This window comes from Rhinoraja longicauda, chromosome 2 (assembly GCF_053455715.1).
Source record: "Rhinoraja longicauda isolate Sanriku21f chromosome 2, sRhiLon1.1, whole genome shotgun sequence".
Taxonomy (NCBI): domain Eukaryota; kingdom Metazoa; phylum Chordata; class Chondrichthyes; order Rajiformes; family Arhynchobatidae; genus Rhinoraja; species Rhinoraja longicauda.
The window spans coordinates 74,051,659-74,073,378 of record NC_135954.1 but is presented as its reverse complement, the minus strand read 5'-3'; the positions used below and the strand labels follow the sequence as shown (position 1 = coordinate 74,073,378).

The 21,720-nt window shown below is 41.0% G+C and overlaps 1 protein-coding gene across 7 annotated transcripts in view; it reads right to left on the bottom strand.

The window, feature by feature from the left end:
- Positions 1 to 2,678: 2,678 nt before the first annotated feature.
- Positions 2,679 to 21,720, bottom strand: part of LOC144605749 (zinc finger protein 385D-like) — a 435,063-nt gene continuing 416,021 nt past the window's right edge. For all 7 annotated transcript variants that reach the window (XM_078421277.1, XM_078421325.1, XM_078421269.1 and 4 more), the window contains 3 exons: positions 8,778 to 8,959; positions 8,563 to 8,664; positions 2,679 to 5,415 (listed from right to left, as the gene is read on the bottom strand). In XM_078421277.1, coding sequence (XP_078277403.1) covers positions 5,185 to 5,415; positions 8,563 to 8,664; positions 8,778 to 8,959 — 515 coding nt within the window. In that variant the 3' untranslated portion in view covers positions 2,679 to 5,184. The remainder of the gene's footprint in view (positions 5,416 to 8,562; positions 8,665 to 8,777; positions 8,960 to 21,720) is intronic.

The window sequence follows — 21,720 nt, the reverse complement described above, 5'->3', positions numbered from 1 at the left end:
CTTCAACCACATTTTGTGAGCTACACCAACATGTCCTTACTTATGCTTAATGGCCCTAGCAAGCATGTCATATGCCTTCCTTGTCACCCTATCTACTTGTGGTACCACCTTTAGTGAGTTAGGCACTTGAATTCTAAGGTACCTCTGCACATCAATGCTGTTAAGGGTCTTGCCATTAATGTATACTCTCTCCTTACATTCAACCTCCCAAAGTGCAACCTCACACTTGCTTGGGGTTAAACTGAATCGTCATTTCTCCACCTATTTCTGTAGCTGATCTATATCCCACTGTATCTCCTGACGACCTTCCTCACTGTGTGCATCTCCTCCAATTCTGGTGTCATCAGCAATTTTACTCACCAACCCATCGTTTGGGAAACAGGAACGTCCGAAATTAGAAGGAACTAAACTACAGATGCTGGTTTACAAAAAAAAGACACAAAGTGCCAGAGTAACTTAGTGGGCCAGGCAGCATCTCTGGAGAATATGGATAGGTGACGTTTTGGGTCAGGACCCTTCTTCAGACTTTTTTCTTTTAAAAGGATTGCCATTTTGCAGCAGAAATCACTGGATGTGAGCAAGGGATTACGAATCTATGTAATGACAGATCTTAATCCTCTGTAATATAAATGAGGTGCAAAAGGCACCTCATATTCACTTCCCAGCACAAAGTAAGAGAATATTACATAAATTGTGTATAATGCTTTAAAGCTTTATGGCCAATCCTTCAGACTAATGTCTCAGAAACACACAACTGCTGCATGTACACATGGTCACTCCTTCACTATACCACTATTGCTACACTTCAGTGGCTAAAATCTTATTTGTTGCTCTTCCAGAAGCTGAAGGATCCGCCAAGTGTTTCTGCAATTTCTATTTCCAAAATATGCAATTCATTATTCTTTTCCTTTTTACCTCACTTCCTTCATAAGCAATTATATAAACTTTGCACACCTGAGACTTGAGAGGAATACTTTAGGACAAGGGAAAATAAAACAAGATGAAATTGAGAGAATAAAAACAGATGTCTTAAAAAGTGGTTGAAAGGGATATAGTTTAAGAGGTATTTTGGAAAGATAGATACTTGGTTGGCAATATACAGAATTATTTAATGAAAGAAATGGAGATGCTGAGAATTTAAAATAAAAAAAACAATACTACAAATATTCGTGTTTCAGATTGGAAACTGTCAGAATTTGTGCCTCTGTATGAAAGGGAGAAGCGTTTCTTAAAATGGGTTTGACAATAAAATAATGAATCTTTCATGTGAATACTCTAAAATCTGCATATTTTTATACAATAACATATTTTAAAGGCAATCCTTTGCATTGCAGTAACAGGAAAACAATCTCTTCCTTTAGATGCAACTTAACCTGCTGAGTATTTCCAGTACTTTCCTTTATAATTTAAAATTTTCAACGTCTCCATTTATTTCATTAAATGATTATGTATGTATGAAAGAAAATGTCGTGCAATGGATTAACAGGAAAACAATATGTAATGCTGAGGCTCTATAAGGTGCTGGTAAAGCCGCATTTGGTATATTGTGTGCAATTTTGGGCACCATATCCGAGGACGGATGTGCTGGCTCTGGAGAGGGTCCAGAGGAGGTTTACAAGAATTATTCCAGGAATGAGTGGGTTAACCTATGATGAGCATTTGTCGGCACTGGGCCTGTGCTCACTGGAGTTTAGAAGAATGCGGGTGGGACCTCATTAAAACATACAGAATGGTGAAAGGCTTGGATAGAGTGGATGTGGAGAGGATGTTTCCACTAGTGGGAGAATCTAGGACAAGAGGTCATAGCCTCAGAATTAAAGGACGTTCTTTTAGGAAGAAGATGAGGAGAATTTCTTTAGTCAGAGGGTGGTGAATCTTTGGAATTCTTTGCCACCGATAGCTGTGGAGGCCAAGTCAGTGGATATTTTTAAGGCAGAAATAGATAGATTCTTGATTAGTACAGGTGTCAGAGGTTATGGGGAGAAGGCAGGAGAATGGGGTTAGGAGGGAGAGATAGATCAGCCATGATTGAATGATGGAGTAGACTTAATAGGCCGAATGGCCTAATTCTACTCTTATCACATGATCTTATGACCTTAATATAAATAATGAAAAACCACAAACATATTTTGAAATTGACTTTCATAGTAATGTTCATAGTATTTTTTTCTTCCTCCATCGAAACATTTTTGATGGCAAAGTGGTTAAGTTACTGGACAAGCAGCTAGTATTCTGAATTATTAATCCATAAGTATGAGTTCAAATATCATTTTTACAGTAATCTGGAATACTTCTGAATCACTCTCAGTAAAGCTAAATGCAAAACCACTGTTTTTGCTTTAACTTCCATCTACTATCTTACCCATACTGGGCTATCTGCAAACCCATTAGAGTAGTTGACTCATGACTGTCACCTCACGTCAGGACACTTTGGGATGGATAATGAAGGCATATATTGCCAGCTATGTCTACATCCCACAAAGGAATAAATAAGAAAAAATCTGCCGAACCACGTGTTAAATGGTCCAACTATTTTACTTTGGACATTTCAAATGTTACTGCTACATTACTTATTGAAGATAAAAATCAAAGTTCTACTTAAGATCACTTCAACATGAATAATAGGTTTTAGTCAGACCAAGCAAAGAGTCGCTATGTTCCACAGCCATCTAGTTTATTTCAATAACTGAAGTCCAAAACAATCTAATAATCCAGTCTAACGTCATCATAGAACCAGAGAAAGTTATTTATTTAACTTGAGGCAGAGTTCTTAACTGTAATCAGTTAAGTATTGGCACCTCTCAAACATTTAGTCTGTGCAAGGAGTGCAAATCATAGGGCTTACAATAGGCAGATAGAGATAAATAAGGCATAATTCCTATAGATTTTGGTGCTATGGCATGATACAATATGCATGCAATAATGAAAAATAAAACTGCACAGAATGAAATGCAATTTGAAGCATCCTGGGATATACTATTTGAGAATTAAAATATAGAATGAACACTCTAAAGATTAAGGGTATGAACAACAACCAGCCATCAATAAGATGATGTTTATTCAGCTATGACTACTTATCATTGCCAAACAGTGCAATTGCAATTTTTGAGCAATAAGAAAACTTCTGGAGGAACTCAGCAGGCCAGGCAGTATCTGTGGAGGGAAATGGACAGACAATGCTTCAGGAAGGGATTCTTCTTCAGACTGGGCAAAACAATAACTGACATTACTTCCAAAACAAACGCCAGGCACATATTACTTACAATAAACACAATATATATTTGGTTAATACTAATACTTCCTTTATTAACAAATTATTTTCTATTTCAGCAAACCTTTTTACATCACCTTTAAAGATTTTGTCCTGAGCTATCAGTTTCATTTGCAGTAGTGATTCTGGTGATCATTGATGATACATACAAGGTTGGGAAAGTTTTTATTGACATTACTGTACATAGAAACACCATTTTCTTGTCACAATTTACACTTGGCAAAACTAATAGCCTGAACTAATTTTGCAGGCTTTAACAGTTAGAATGTACATTATGATTCCCTAGCTTTGTTGTGCTGTGTACATTTACAGTAAGATCTGGGAAAGCTGGAATGAGGCATGCTAAAACTAAGGTCAAGTAAATCAAACAAAGAATTCCCTTTGACGTTTAAGACATTGCATGATTGTACTGTAAACTCAATGTCCGGATGGGGGGAAACAAAAAGTAAATTGCCAACTATATAATTCATAAAAAAGACAACAACATTTCAGTATGACATCAAGAAAGATTCAGAAATGGCTTTGTCATGGATCTGGAATTAATTCAAATTGTTTGCACCTAGCAGATGACAGAAAGAATGTAAAAAATATTAACTGAAAATTCAGCATAGTAAAATTCAGATGTAAAATCTCCCTTTAATTGTTCTTTGCTCAGTGCAACGATGCAGTTGAATGAAAATATGAATTTAAATTATGCGGTGACAACCCCATCCCCTCTTTTACAGAGAAGGACAAAGATAATGTGAATGGGGACACCATCATCTTGAAGTTTAGCTGCAAATCACATGTTCTGATTTGGAAGTATATTGCCCTTTCTTCATTGCTTCCAGTCAAAATCCTGGAACTTGATCCTTTTTCAAGGGCAAACAGGGACGCGTATTAAAAAAATGGACTTGGCAACAACACCCACATCCTATGTATGAATTTAAAATATCCCAAAGAATGCATTATTATAATTTATTCTCCTATTGTGGGAAAACTGCTTTTCAACATGTTACTCTATATAATATTTAATTGAGCCATATAAGAAGGTATGTGGCAGTAATATGCCTAAATATTCATCCCAAACTAATGGTACTAAGCATGGAGGATGTAAGTGTCTCTACATTGTACTCAGCTCCAAAGATTTGATGCTGAATTTTGCCGAGAATAGACCATTGCCGCTGCTATGTTGTTAGTGCCTTAAGCACCCTTGACCCGCGATGAAATTCTGGATAATGCTGTCCTTACAGCTTAATACCTGGCTTTGCTCCAATCAAAATAAATACACAATGAACTCCATAAAAACAGCCACAGACCTTCCTGAATTCTCAAGGCCATATAAAAATTAAACTTATCTCATCTGCTATTTCATTCCTTCTAACATTTTAAAATCATATTAGACAATTATTACATTAAAAATTTACAGCACAAAGCAATAGACCCACAAGACATCATTTACAAGTTTATAACTGGGTAAATACCAGGCAGCAAGCTGCTGAACGGTGGGGAAGGTTAATGAAGACTTTTATCACAGTGTCCCATTGTTTTGTTTCATCCTACAGAGAGAAATTAAATGTACATACAAGACCTTAGATGAATGCCCTTACACACATTTACAGACTATTCACAAGACATGGAAACATTACACAAAAATACTGTGTAAAAAGGCTGATGTTTGTTATGGGTAGTTCGCAGACCCTATACATTTCTACAACACAAAAACTACTCATATTATCTGTGTAATAGATTTTCTTATGGAAGGATTGCTTTACTTTTTACTGAACCAAGATGCAGCCACTCAAAGTTTTGTGTATGTTACTGCAGGAGCAGAGTTTAGTCTCTTTCCATGATTATCACTGCATCGTTCCCTGTTTGAATTATTGCAGTATTTATTATTACTCTAATAATGTTCACTCCTGTGCTTAGGCGAGTTAGTATGGAGCAAATAGAACGGGTGTGTGGGCAGCCCGAATAGGTCCAGGAGCAGGTCGGAGGAGGGCTGGAGGCAGAGCTGCTGTTTGGAATAGCGTGGCTGCCGGGCACGAGCGCAAAGCAAACGGCGAATTCACTGCGGCAGCGGCAGCAGCTGCAGCAGCGAACGGGTTTGGTAAAAGCCGAGTGGCCAGCGGCTTCGTCAGTTCCTTCTGAAAGGCCAGTTTCAACTGCAAGAGAGAATAAACACTGTTGGTGAAAATATTCACTGAGTCCCGAGTAAGAGAAAAGCAACAACTTTATTGTTAACATAGCTCTGGGAGAAGAATCAGGACCCTGCCATCTGTGAGCACCTTCTCCCCGAGTGATCCTTACAGCTGGTTTATATATATTTTATTATCAAACAATGGCAGGTGTTTACATTATCTGGGTGAGAGGCCAGTCAACCCCTTAGCAATTTCCTAGCAAATCAATCTCTTAGCAACTTCTTAGTAGCCCCTTAGCAATTCCTTAGCCGATCAACCCTTAGCAGCCCCTTAACTTTATTTATCCCAGGAGGGAAATTGATCTGCCAACAGTCATAAAAACACAAAACACATGAAACATGAAATTCAAGTGATGAGTGGAAAGGCTTGGGGCATGTGCAAAGATTGGGAGGGGGAGGGGGGAGGAGGGGAGTCAGTCTTAGTCTACCCAACGGCAGAAGTGGGAGGAGTTGTAAAGTCTGATAACCACAGGGAAGACGTGGAGTTCTGTCCTGCATCTTGGTGGAACCAGTCTGTTGTTGAAGATACTCCTCAGGTTGATCAGTGTCATAGCAACTTAATCATGTTTTTCAGTCACTGTGGCTCAACCATATCTATATCTTGGCTATTGCAGGCGCTCAGCATCTGGCCTTGTGACATAGCAATGCATAATTCTCCACTTGGCATTTAGCCAACAAAGTTAATGTTCAGTAAGCATGTTGCAGTGTCCACATAGTCAAGTATCCCAACATCCTCTCTGGTTCCGAAATTTACTCCAACAATCACAGTGAACTATATTTGAACATAATCGTGACACGGCCTTCTGAAAATAAACTATGTATAAAACATTACGCAGCCCTTTGATAGCATTTACATTTAGATACATTTTCAACATGTCAGCAGCAAAAATAAAAATGCTTTAAAGCGAATTTAAGTCATAAAACATGGTTTATTTATTTGCAGTATAGCCAGTAAGTGAAAACTAATTTTATCAACCCCAAGCATCCATTTGGATGCTGTATATCAACATCAGATTTAATCTGGATTACACTGCTTCAGTATTGAAATGTAAATCCTCAAGGGCAAACACAGGAAGCCACATGGCAATCAATTACACCGACAAAGTAGCAGTCACTTTGAGCTCAAAAGATGGCAGACCATCAAAAATGATGTTAATACATTTTTAATTATTCCTGGAAAATAAATGTTGAAACTCAACAGCAGGTGGATAATTAGCACTTAATCAACAATCATATAAGCACTAAATCGCCACCTCAAAAAATTAGGTTGGAAATCAAATACAATGTATTATTCTTCACTGCGAATCCTGGGTTTCACATTTAAAAACTAGATTATCCACTCATCAGTTACGCAATATGTGCACCTGATGATTGCCCAGAACGTTATCAGGGAGTGTGTCAAAGCTAGGACTTCCCAACAAAGTTTGAATAATCTCAGTATACTTACTTTATATTTCCATTTAAACTTTGGAAGAGATGGGTTTCAGGTTTTTAACATATTTTACTCTTTGTACTTTGTACAATGCTAGGGTTCGTGCAGTGAATACAATGCTCAAAGGTTGATGCCTCATTGGCTGAACAATGAATTCAGTGATGGTGAGAATCTCAGTAGCTGTTTGTAATGGACGTTTCCCTTGCTATTCTGGGTGAAGATGACATTGTCCTTCTCACCTTTGCAATTCATCATTGCTAAAGATAGGGATGTCCTTGGAGATTCCTCCTCCTGTGAAATGTATAATTCTTTGTAAGATTAGAAGCGGCAGAACTCCTAGTGCTTGGATTATTTAACGTCCCGTGTTTCATCTCCTTCAGGTTGTCTTCTCAATGTTAGGTACACCAGGTGCTGTTCCTGGCTTGCTGTTCTGCACTCCTTGTGGAGCCAAGCTTGGTCACTTGGCCTCCTGGAACTGACAGAGTGAGGATAGGCTGTGCCATGATGTTATAGATTGTGGTGGAATATAACATTATTGAAGATCAAAGACAGGATTAGGTCTCCCACAAGAAAGTAAGGAGGGCACTTAGAGTCATAGAGTCATACAGCATGGAAACAGGCCCTTTGGCCCAACTTGCCCACACAGTCAACGATGCTCCATGTACATTAGCCCCAGCTGCCTGTATCTGGCCCATATCCCTCTAAACCTTTCCTATCCATGTACCTGTCCAAATGTCTTTTAAATGTTATGATATTACCTGACTTAACGACCTCCTCTGGCAGTTTGTTCCACATGCGCACCACCCTTTGTGTGCAAACGTTTCCGCTCTTGGACCTGTGATGCCATGGACAGATGCTTTTGCAACAGATAGATTCTGAAGGATGAGATAAGGTAGCTTTATCTATGATGGTTATATCATCATCTATTGTGGTCCCAGTTTGGCAGGTCGAGGTCTCCTCAGTGATGTTACCAAGCCACTCTTGGAATGGGAATACTTAGAATGTATGTCGCGTTCTTGCTAACACAGGATGCTCAATTGGGAGCTTATTAGCTGACGGAGTGAGGTAGGTGCCTGTGGTAGTGGAAAGGTCCCTTCAATATTAGACTTAGGTTTCTTCTCTCATCTTTCACCTTTCCAATTCTATTCTCCCTCACGGTTCCATCTGCTCATTACCCCTCCCTGGATATATCTATCACCAACCAGTTTCTGTATCTACTCTTTCCCCTTCCCTCCCTCTCCACTTGCCCCAAATATATATTTTTTCTTGTGTTTCAATCAATCACCTACCAACATCTGTCTAACCCCCTTTTTCTCATTTCTATACACTGGTTACCTACCCTCCACACTTCCAGTCCCGATATGTCCTGATATGTCAATTGTCTCTTTGCCCCCACATCACTGCTTGACCTGCTAAGTTCCTCCAGCAGTTTATTTGCAGCATAGGAGGAGAAATTTGTCTTTCATCACTAGCACTAGATATTGGCGAACGGCCCAATTGAACTGCACACAGGGAAACTTAAATAGCTGCTGATGTTCTCCACCATTTCACAGGAGCATTTCATTTTGTTAAGATAATCCAAGTCAACTGTGTGGATCTTCTTTGAGATTTGAGCAACCACTGAAGTGAGGACATTTTCATGCACGTAACCAGGCTTATAATGTTTATGCATTCACTTACTGCAAGTACATTGGTGCTCCTTTGTAGCTTGTTGTATGGACTGTATTTGGGTTTAGGAGGTTTCCCTGCAGCTCTGTCCTTGTGTCTTCTGCTGCTTATGTGCTGAAAATAATAAAAAGAAGCAAATGGTAAAATAGCTCTTGAAAAGGGTTTGATGGTGTGAGCAACAACAATCTTCCGGCATAAAGGATGAACGTTACATTCCTGCGACTAACCTGTTTGAGTTGTGTTTCTGAATTGACGTGCACGTCACAGATTTCACAATGAAAGGTTTTATTCTGCAGGCCGGTTGTAACTCCTTTGATGGGGGACGGTTTGCCTTTGACGCCTGGTCGAGGAAATGCCTTAATTGGACCCCCACCATTTCGAGCTTCCAGCATCGTTTTGTGCTTCGATCCTGTTGAAGAGAATTGTGAAACAATTAAGCCTGATGGTATAGGTTGAATCATAGGCTGGAATCCCTACTGACAAAATGCTACAAAAAAACAACAAATGTGTGCCCATGATAATGCACTCAATGAATGGATTGACCTGATTAAAAATGGTTTGGGGTAATTAATAATCTGATTTGGGGCTGTCATGTGGTGTAGAAAAATAATTATAGAATCAAATTTGTCAAGAGACAGCTGGAAATCAATAGGTTATAAAGGGAAGGTATCCCTTTCATTATTGATAATGTTGGCATATGGACATAAACCAAGAAATTAGCCTTTGTAGTTAATGGCAACAGTAGGCAGGATTTTTGGCAGTTAATGTTTGGTGGATTTGGAGGACGTAGCTCAAGAGATGTATAGGATATATTGATAGAAGTACCATGAAGAGAATAAGTTGGATAGAACAACTGCTACATTGTTATCTTCAATGATTTAAAGGGCAGGGTTGTGGGGGTAGTCCTGTTAACATTAGCTGTGCTCTGGTGTTGCGGCTGGGATTTGAGCAAGGAGTGGTGGAACTCGAATTTGAAATAGAAAAGAACAGTGTTCAAGAGACTCTGAAACATGTCGGAGATTATGAAATTGGTATAAAGGGTGAAACAATCAACAGTGGGCTGTTTCAGAAGGACAATTTTAGCAAGAGTCATCAAGTCGAGAGGCAAGAGTGTTTAATTGCCATTTGCACTGGGAACAGTACAATTAAATTGTTACTTGTCACAGCTTTACAGACACATTAATGCAACACAACAAATAAATAATCAATAATACAATAAATCATCAATGTTACTAAGTACCCAGAATATAATTGTGCATACGGAAGTACATAGTAGAACCTATACAAAGTCCATACTGGATCATTGCTGAGGTAGGTTTGTAGTTAGGAATGTGTTGTGTGGTTCAAGAATACCGCTGAAAGCCAGGAATATTGACTAAATGAAACTGAAAAACTACTGATATCTTTGCACGGGGCAAAATGAATTACCTGATTTGTGAGATGGATCGGGAGCAGATTGGATCATATTGGCAATGTCATGTGATGGCTCTCCGGAGGAGATCAGTTAGATCAGATATATAAAAGAAGTTGTCATATTGTCCGGCTTAAACAAGCCCCACAAGAGAGTGGGCCTTCAGGATAGAATCAATGTTTGATATGAAGAACGGATGAAAGCGAAGATTGAAAGAGCAGATTTCAGGGATGAGGAAATGGTAAGATGATTCCTAACTGAGTTGATGAGACATGACATGAGCAAGCCAAATATAGTGGGGGCAAACCAGATCAGTCATGTTTGATCTGCAATCATCAAATCAGTAGAAGTGTCTACATTTAAGTAATTAATTTAAAATAGAATGGACAAAGGCTTAATTTTTTTTTAAATGAAACTGCTCTTCATTTATGATTGTTCTATAACCATAAATGAAAGTGCCTTATGATTTCCTAATGAGGTACCTTGGGGAAATAAACTGTCCACTGGAACCAGCTACCCTCTGATTAGCAGAGGGATCTTTGAACTGGATGAACCCCATGGAGCAGCTGAGTGATTTTTTTTCAAAAACATTAAATAAAGTTCATTTTGATTTGGCATTTCATTGAGTTCTTCAGCTGTTTAATCAACAGGTAATAGTGAATAAAATGTAACTTATTTTCTCAATCTGAAAAATGAGGAATAAGGAAACTATCCTAAGATTCACTTCTACCTCCAGTTCATACATTTTAATTATTTCATGAATCATCATCCACTTTCTTATCTATTAATGGTGTTTGAAGAGTGATTCATTATCAAAAGAATAAATCTTCTTTGTAGCTGTTCCATTAAAAACATTTGTGGTTCATGAGGGTTTTTTCAATTTCCTTTCTAATCATTCCATCATTCTCAGGAGGTTGCTCATATCTACTTTAAACCTGCAGAATACCTTTTGACTACAAACCAGAATTCTGACAAAGGAATTCAAAATATTACATATCTTTGCTACGTTGATTGTTCTCACCAGGGTAAAGATTTTATTCCTGTTTCACACATAAGAGCAACAGGTCTTCCCCCACCCATCATTGAACTGACCAATTTGCACACAGCAACATCTAACATCCCACAGACAGCAATGAGAGCAATGAATCTTTTCGTTGATTGGAATCTCAATGTAATTATTCAGGCCACTGAGACTACATTCCTGTTTGTAGATCTCCTGTGTTCAAGTTAACATTTCATCTGAAAGATAAGACTTCCCAATGGTGATATTCACACCTAGGAATATGAAGTTCTTGACTATCTCCATTTCTGCACCATCGATGATGACTGGGGTGTGTACGCCACTTCGCTTCTTGCGGAAAGGAAAAGTAACTCTAAATGCAGGCCTGCGGCAAGCAATGATCCCAACACCCATGAGCTGTGAATCTTCCACAGGCAGTGGTCACTTGCCTGGGCTTGGCACTGGTTAAAGAAGTAGACATGGGTCTTGAGGTCAGAGAGCACCACTGCCCCATTCAATAACTCATGAAGAGTTGAGTGGAGCAAGACAGATGTCATCTACTTTATACTGACCCACATGTTCCCAGGGATTGTCATCTGCAAATGTGTATATGGAGTCAAGCCACCATATTTGGCCATGCAGTCCTGAGTGTATACGAAGTATAGTAAGGGGCTTAGAACGCATTGTTGCAGAGTGTTGGTGTTGAGAATTATTGCAGAGAAGTTTAGACAGGAGCATGATGTTCGGCACATGTTCCTGTGTTGTACCGTCCTATGATCAACGATGCATTTAAAGGCAAGCTGGAAAAACATGAGAGAAATGAGGGTTCGGCAATGGAGAAAGCGTGTGGAAAATAAACACTATTACTGGGAGCAGTGCTGGTTGTGCAGTCTCACAGCAGCGGGAAGGAAGGACCTCCTATATCTCTCCTTCATGCACTTGGGGTGAAGGAGTCTGTCACTGAAGGAGCTACTCAGTGCAGTGACAGTGTCCTGCATGGGGTGGGAGTCGTTGTCCAGCAGCGATGTTAGTTTTGCCATCATCCTCCTCTCTCCCACCACCTGCACTGAGTCGAGGGGGCAACCCAGGACAGAGTTGGCCTTCCTGACCGGCTTGTCGAGTCTTTTCCCTTCCGCCGCTGAGATGCTGCTGCTCCAGCAGACCACTCCATAGAAAATGGCTGATGCAACCACTGTGTTGTAGAAGGTCCTTAGGAGTACCCCCTGCACTCCAAAGGACCTGAGTCTCCTTAGCAGATAAAGTTTGCTCTGGCCCTTTCTGTAGAGCGCATCTGTGTTTTCAGTCCAGTCCAATTTATTATTGAGGTAGACACCCAGGTACTTATAAGAATCTACCAACTAATGCTCTACAAAACTGAAGATTAGCCTCCGTACTTTTATTATTTACTTCCTCCAGCAATAGATGATTATATTCTGTTAGTTTGCCGATTATCTGCAGTACCTGTCAAGAACAGCTTCTACCCTGCTGCTATCAGACTTTTGAATGGGCCTCTTATAAGCTAAGAATGTAATCCTGATCCCCCAATCTATCTCGTTGCAACCCTTGCACCCTTTCTTTTACCTACGGTATTTCGCTACACATAACGATAATAAATCAATACCAACACTTCTGACCTTTATACTGATGGAAATTCAGTGACAATCATACCATCTTAACACCACAATGCTGAGAAATATGGTTAGATTGCTCCAAGAAGCACCGGTTATCAGTGCTCCTGGAACAACCCTGTAAATGAATGGTAACTATAACAAAGGTGAACCAGCAAAGGGCAGTGGAAGCCCAGCTCTTTCCTCAATCCCAACAACTGCACAATGGTCCCCGGTTTCAATCTCACGCCTCCTCTCATGGCACCACTGTTGGGCAATCTCTGCCCATAGGGCTTCAAATACTTGCGATCTTGACCACCACTTCTCATCCCCAGTCTCGGACCTGCAATATTTTATTCAAACATTCTGCAGCATTTGAAATGAGTATTGGGGAAGCACCGGACCACAGCAGGAACAGTCAAGTACATGCCACATAATAACCCTTTAATGTCCTATTGAGAATAAATGAATTTGTGGTCAACATACGTGCCGAGGTGTCGTAGTTAAGTTATTTTAACCAGTATAGAGAAAAGCACAGTGGAAAAAGGGCATAAACAGCAAATAAGGCGGTGACATGAATAGTTATTTATAACCTCCATACAGTTAAGTTCAACCAGGTAGGCTGCCTATTGCTTGGATAATAGAAGAATGAACATTGTCAAGAAAGAAAGGGATGTTCTATAGATCCACAAATCACTCAAAGTAGCAACACAGTTTAATAAGGCTTTTGTTTTAAGAAAAAAAAAAAAAAATTCTGGAAAAGCATTAGGTCTCACAGCTTGCACAGTGGTTAAATTGATCATGAGAAACTCTGAAGTTACACATCAGTCACTAGGCCTCCACATATCTGTGGGCTAGTCTCACAGCAGGTAAAAACCAATAAGCTAATCCCACTCTGCACATGTGCTCAGCCATAAAATGTCTCATAAAAATTTAACATTGCATCAACAGAAAGAACAGATTACTTGCTGCCAGCTGTGGGCAGGAAAATAACAAACCAGTCTTGTTCCCAGAGAAAGTGGGAGTGGCACAGTGGTACAGCTAGTAGAGCTGCCGCCTCACAGCACCAGAGCCGAGTTTGATCCTGACCTCGGGTGCTGTCCGTGTAGAATTTGTACATTCTCCCTGTGACCATGTGGATTTCCTCCGTGCCCAGTTTTCCTCCTCCAACTCAAAGTCATGCAGGTTTGTAGGTTAACTGCCCTCTACAAATTGCCCATAATCTGTAGGGAGTAGATGCAAAAGTGGGATAACAGAACTAATGTGAACGAGTGATCAATGGTTGGCATGGACTCAGTTGGTCGAAGGCCTGTATTCATGCTGTATTTGTCAATCAATCATGTGGAGCCCTATGGAATGATATAATTAATAATAGAACCATCCCTGCCAAAGATGCATGATGCTCTGCCATGGACTATCCATTATCCATTTCTTTTTCATGTGCCAGACAATCAAGCTGTAAATGAAAATGAGATGAATACCGTGGCGCTGAAAGTGGTACTGCAATGCTGCAAAGGCTACAGATCACCGAGAACCTCACGTGACAGGTGCAGAGGGTGAACAGCTAAAGCCCTGGTGAACAAAACCGCGCTCTGGGAAAGTAGCCTTGTTGCTTGTTTCATAAATTGCTTTCATCTATTATATCATGACATCAATTAAAAGTATAATAAAAGGAATACGGAAAGAATGATACTCTACAGTTAAGTGGTATGATAAAGATACTCTTAATAGATTCAGATACCCTTGAATAATACACATTCAAGGGAAAACTGCACTGTTTGACAAGCAGCAGCATGTCAGGTAACCGGGGACAGCAGAAGCAGGTGACTTTCCAACAACCAGCACGGAGGTAAAATAAAATGAATGTTACAATCTAGAACAGACAAGGCAATAATTGCATACCTGTGTTGTTCCTTTTTACAGATTATCTAAATGATGTATTCAATTTTGGGCACATGGCAAATTTGAGTCATGGAACTTGCATATAATATAAAGGCACTCTTAGTCTATTTTTGATTTAATTTTGTAAGACATTGCTATTATTATCCAACATTAATTCCCTCTGAGAAGTCAGTAATCTGCTATCGCCATCAGCTACTGCAGTCTTGGTGAAGATACTTTCATTATGCGTAGGAAGTTTTAGATTTTACATCCAGTGACACTGAAGGAATGGTGAAGTATTGACATTGTATTCATAGTTTTCATTGCCAAGGTGGTGCGCTACTTGGAGAGGAACTTGTAAGTGGTGGGATTCCCATAACTCTCCTGCACTTAATCTCCTGAATGGTAGATGTCATTGGTTTGTGAGGTGCTGCCGAAGCAGGTAACTGGGTTACAGTTCGCAAATGATACAAGTTTCAGATATAGAGAGATATAGAACAATTGAATGAAAGTTATGCAAAAGAAATGTTCAAGGAACGTTGGACCCCACAATGATCCATTGTTGGCAGTGGTCTAGATGAAAACGAGTTATGCAATGAAATTCAACAGGACGACAGTGAAACTTGTATGACAACTAGGGTGGGTTCTATATCTCTCTCTCTATCACTGTTTATATCTCTTGTTCCCCTTTCTCCTGACTCTCAGTCTGAAGAAAGGTCTCGGTTTAAGCGACATCACCTATTCCTTTTCTCCAGAGATGCTGCCTGACCCACTGAGTTACTTCAGCTTTTTTGTGTCTAATTTTCAGTTTAAACCAGTATCTGCAGTTCCTTCCTACACATTTTGATTGGAAAGTAATTTGATTTGCTCTGATTTTTGTGAATAGGACATATATGGACAATTTTCCACATTGTCAGGCAGATATCGATGTTGTAGCTGCACTGCAACAATGGCATTTCTGGGTGAATGTAATTGCAACTGCCGCAACCTTGTGTCATTGTGGATGAGGATATTCTTGGAGCTACCTTCTCCCCTTAGCGTTTCAATTGTTCACCATCATTCATGACTGGACTTAGCAGGATGGGAGATTTCATGTGATCCATTGGTTGTGGGAATGTTTCCCCGTTGATTTTTAGACAATAGACAATAGGTGCAGGAGTAGGCCATTTGGCCCTTCAAGCCAGCACCGCCATTCATGGCTGATCATGCACAATCAGTACCTCGTTCCTACCTTCTCCCCATATCCCCTGACTCCGCTATCATTAAGAGCTCTATCTAACTCTCTCTTGAAAGCATCCAGAGAATTGGCCTCCACTGCCTTCTGAGGCAGATAATTCCACAGCTTCACAACTCTCTGAGTGAAAAAGTTCTTCCTCATCTCCATTCTAAATGGCCTACTCCTTATTCTTAAACTGTGGCCCCTGGTTCGGGACTCCCACAACATCGGGAACATTTTTCCTGCCTCTAGTGTGTCCAATCCCTTAATAATCTTACCATTTTAATGGTGTTATTGCCCAGCATGTCCGTAGTCCTGGATTAGAATTTCATCAGAATAGTGCCAGGCGCTCTACCCTTTTGCATTCCTCATTAATCCCTTGGTTTGATGGGGACAGTGGGGTGAATATTGCCTCTTCTGTAAGTATTTTATTTACTCCAAGATCAACCAATTTGAGCAGTGCCTATTTACACCGCAAGCTAACAAATCTGAGCAAACAAGACTGAATCAACCAGTCTTTAAATATGTCAAATGAAATAGTAGGTAACTGCTATGGCAACATTTTGGAGAGAGGAATTGAAAACAAATGGTTTAGAGTGTTATTAATCAAAGCACAGCCTTAGGCCTTTAGGCAACTGTATGAGGTGATTTTAGCTGGGGTTCCTCTGAAGCCTGAGTGAGTAAATGCACCAGGTGCTGTGACACAGTACCATAAAGGTCAGAAGATTCCTGATCAGATCAGCAATGACAGCATACTCTATGCCAAGGGGGAGTAAACAGCCTGGCCTCTGTGGAAGGGCCTCACCTAGACCGCACATGGGTCAGACTGAATACACAGTCAGGCAGCTAGCTGCTACTCACCCTCCCTGCTGTGAAATGTGAATTAAAACTCCAAGAGCCACATTACAGCTTGGAAAAGGGGAAATAAAAGCACCTCCACATTGCTCAGATGGTTTTACGACAGCTGAAGATCATTTCTTACAATAGCAGGAAATAGGGTAATGGGTTGGCCACCTGTAATGTATCCTTGGAAATATCAATGGACAGTCAATTCAGTAGCACTAGTTTCTGGCTGTGCCACAAGTTCCAGTCAGCCTGCTGATGCAATCAGACATGTTCTATCTTATTTTGATCCTTGTGACAATAAAGCCATTGCTACTTGCTGTAATAACAACAAACTAAATTAAGGGTGGCACAGTGGTGCAGCTGGTAGAGCCACTGTCCCACAGCACCAGAAACCAGGGTTCGGTCTTGACCTCAGCTGCTGTCTGTGTAGAGTTTGCATGTTTTCCCTGTGACCACGTGGGTTTCCTCCAGGTACTCCAATTTCCTCCCATATCCCAAAGTCATAAGTTCACGTTCACAAGTAATAGGAGTAGAATTAGGCCATTTGGCCCATCAAGTCTACTATGCCATTCAATCATGGCTGATCTCTGCCTCCTAATCCCATTTTCCTGACTTCTCCCCTTAACCCTTGACACCCATTCTAATCAAGAATTTGTCTATCTCTGCCTTAAAAATATCCACTGACTTGGCCTCCATAGCGCTCTGTGGCAATGAGTTCCACAGATTAACTACCCTCTGCTAAAGAAGTTCCTCCTCACCTCCTTTTTAAAAGAGCGCCCTTGAATTCTGAGGCTTGACCTCTGGTCCTAGACTCTCCCACCAGTGGAAACATCCTTTCCACATCCACTCTATCTATGCCTTTCATTATTCTGTAAGTTTCAATGAGGTCCCCCCACAACCTTCTAAACTCCAGCGAGTAGAGGCCCAGTGCTGTCAAGCACTCATCATATGCTAACCAACTCATTCCTGGTATAATTCATATAACCACCGGGTGGCGCCAGCAATGGCTGCCTCGCCAACTGTCTGTCTGTCCCTTCCTTTTATGTGTTTTAATAGTATGTGTTAAATGTATGTTTTTAGTGTTCTTTAGCTTGCTTTATGTGGGGGGTGGGGGAGTTGGGAGAAACTTTTTCTAATCTCTTACTTCAACGGAGATGCAATTTTATTCCGTATCGTATCACTGTCCGCACTGCGGCTTAACATCGAGGAGTTGGCGGTCTTTGCTGGAGACCGACTTTTGAGACCTCCACCGCGGGTGCCTATGCGACTTTAACATCGCGGAGCCCACGATCCCTTTGCCAGGGATCGACCTCGGAGCTCCAACCGTGGGTGCTTGCGGACTTAACATCACGGAGCTCGCAGTCTCTGGTCAGAAACCGACTTCGGGGTCTCCAAGCCGCAGGAGCTTCGACCGCCCCGATGCGGGAGTTTCGATCGCCCCGACACAGGAGCTTCGATCGCCCCAACACGGGAGCGTCAACCTCCCCGATGCGGGAGCTTCGACCGCCGGCTGTGGGAGCTTCAATCGCCCCGACGGATGGTTCGACTGCCCCGACTGCGGGAGAATAAAGAGGAAGAGGATTGGACTTTTTTGCCTTCCATCACAGTGAGGAATGTGGGAAATCCGCTGTGGTGGATGTTTATGTTAACTTTTATGTAGTTGTGTGTCTTGTTGCCTTTTCTCGTATGACTGTATTGTAATTCGCATATCACTGTACCTTAATTGGTACATGTGACAATAAAAGACCTTTGAAACCTTAAACCTCCTCTGGACCCCTCTCCAGAACCAGCACATCCTTCCTCAGATTTGGGGTCCAAATTTGCTCACTGACTCCAAATGCGGCCTGACCAGCGCCTTATAGAGCCTCAGCATTACATTTCTGTTTTTTAGTATTCCAGTCCCCTTGATATAAATGCTAGCCTTGAATTAGCCTTCCTTACTACCGATTCGACGTGCAAATAAACTTTTTGGGTCCTGCACCAGCACTCCCAGGTCCCCTTGCACCTTCAATTTCTGGATTCTTACTCCTTTTAGAAAATAATCTATGCCATTCTTCTTATTACCAAAACGCATGTCTCCGCACTTTGCTATACTGAATTTCATCTGCCACCTACCTCTCTGACACTCTCCTAACCTGTCCGTGTCCTCCTGCAGAATCCTTGCTTCCTCTACACTGCCTGCCCCTCCACCTATCTTAACATCATCTGCAAACTTAGACACAAAGCCTTCAATCCCCTTCTCCAAATCATTAATTGAAGAGAAGCGGCCCCACACTGACCCTTGCGGAACTCCACTAGTCACTGGCGGCCAACACGAAAAAGCGCCTTTTATTGCAACTCTTTGCCTTCTGTCATCCAGCCAACCCGATATTCATGCTTGTATCTTCCCTTTAAGTCATGCGGGTTTTTAGATTAATTGGCCTCTGTAAATTGCCCTGAGTTTTCAGGGAGTGGATGTGAACGTGAGACAACATAGCACTAGTGAGAATGGGTGATCGGTGGTTGGCAAGGGCTCGATGGGCAGATGGGCCTGTTTCAATGCTTTATCTTTCAACCAATCAATCGTTTGATAAGATTTGAGTAAAGAATTTGGTTATTAGGCATTTTGTGCTTGTACTGCTTCACACACTGGTGCATCATGGCCGACATATTGAATACATTGTACCACTCAGTAAGCATATAGCATGGAGGATGGATGAATAAACGCACTGTGAACCACAGGTCTGAGTCAGGAAATCTTATTAATACACAATGCTGGAAATCAGGACGTATCATGTTCAGTCTGAAGGGTCTCGACCCAAAATGTAACCCATTCCTTCTCTCCAGAGTTGCTGTGTCCCACTGAGTTAATCCAGCATTTGTGTCTATCTTTGGTTTAAACCAGCATCTGCAGTTCCTTCCTTCAACATATCATGTTGGCAGTAGTTGAGTAAAGGAACAGTACAAGTACATTAAACCATGTGTTTTTAATTCCTCTCCATAAAATATTGCTGTTACGGGTAACCATGAGATTTTAATGACTGCATGAATTGTGCCATTTGCTTCGAAAGCTCAGATTTGTGGTTTAAAATGTAAGTAATAGGCACCGCTAAGTTTTGATGATGTGTATGTGATCTACAATTCTTGCACAGTTCCAACCTCTGATGAACAGAGAGGCCAATAACGTGGTAGTTATTAAAGAAAATTTAAGCCAAAAATCTAACTAACATTCATCGATGATGATGGAGAAGTCAGTTATAACATAAACTCAGATATAAAGGATTTGATTTTGTAACACGGGATGGCTAGGAGAGTCAGAAAATAAAAATCCTGACAAGATCCCAAGAAAACTTCAGCCCACATCCACCATCCTACCACCATCTAGAGAGCGGTTCTGTTACCATCAACCTCATTGGAGACCCTTTGCTCTCTTTAATCAGACTTTTCTGGACTTTATCCTTGCACTAAACGTTATTCCCTTTATCCTGTATCTGCACACTGTCGGCAGCTTGGTTGTAATCATGTATATTCTTTTTGCTGACTGGATAGCACGCAGCAAAAAAGCTTTTCACTCTACCTTGGTACCCGTGACAATAAACTAAACTAAACTAAACTAAAGACAGGATCAAATCACCAGACCTGCAGGTGTGAATTCCAAAACCTGAGCCAAGAAGCAGATGAATCTGTCGATGATTTCTTAAGATAGTTTAGGAATACGGGCAGTAAATACACATTTACTGGGAGGAAATAGATATAAAGATAGTGGAACAACCCATTTGGGGCTCAGTATAATTCAGATTTGTAGGAAGGAGAAGCTTATCAGCATAGCACATCTTTTTGTTTTCGCCAGAGCACAGGAAGTTACAAATAGACACATAAAGATGTTGAACATTTAAATACAAGCTACAAAGCTAGGTGGCAGTGTGAACAGTGAGGAAGATGCTATGAGGTTGCAGGGTGACTTGGACAGGTTGTGTGAGTGGGCGGATGCATGGCAGATGCAGTTTAATGTGGATAAATGTGAGGTTATCCACTTTGGTGGTAAGAATAGGAAGGCAGATTATTATTTGAATGGTGTCAAGTTAGGAAAAGGGGACGTACAACGTGTCTTAGTGCATCAGTCACTGAAAGGAAGCATGCAGGTACAGCAGGCAGTGAAGAAAGCCAATGGAATGTTGGCATTCATAACAAGAGGAGTTGAGTATAGGAGCAAAGAGGTCCTTCTGCAGTTGTACAAGGCCCTAGTGAGATCGCACCTGGAGTACTGTGTGCAGTTTTGGTCTCCAAATTTGAGGAAGGATATTCTTGCTATTGAGGGCGTGCAGCGTAGGTTTACTAGGTTTATTCCCGGAATGGCGGGACTGTCATATGTTGAAAGACTGGAGCGACTAGGTTTGTATACACTGGAATTTAGAAGGATGAGAGGGGATCTTATCGAAACGTATGATTATTAAGGGGTTGGACATGTTAGAGGCAGGAAACATGTTCCCAATGTTGGGGGAGTCCAGAACCAGGGGCCACAGTTTAAGAATAAGGGGTAGGCCATTTAGAGCAGAGATGAGGAAAAACTTTTTTAGTCAGAGAGTTGTGAATCTGTGGAATTATCTGCCTCAGAGGGCAGTGGAGGCCAATTCTCTGAATACATTCAAGAGAGAGCTAGATAGAGCTCTTAAGGATGGCGGAGTCAGGGGGTATGGGGAGAAGGCAGGAACGGGGTACTGATTGAGAATGATCAGCCATGATCACATTGAATGGCGGTGCTGGCTCGAAGGGCCGAATGGCCTACTCCTGCACCTATTGTCTATTGTCTATTGTCTATTGTCTAAATATCTAACCTCTAAATTTGTACTGGGGAGGGAACAGGGTTGATACAGTTGGTCAGCAGAAACGACAGGGTGAAAATCAGACCAAATCAAGGTAATGCAACAAAAAAGGATGAATATATAACTCACAGTGGAAAGGAAATGCCATGTGTTTAGACAAAGTTAGAGATAATTTGGCAAGCTCAACCGGTAGGAGAAGTTATGCAAATCGAAAGTGAAAACACACCAAGAAAATGAGTGTAATGAGTACAAAAGTGGAAAGACAAATGGAAGAAATGGAAACTATCACATCCATATCATGGAAAGTTGCAGAGAGTTAGGAATGTGTAAGATATTGAAAACATTGGAAGCCTAAAGTAACTGGGTGTAGCAGTGAACAAAGATATGAAATGCTCACCACATATGGA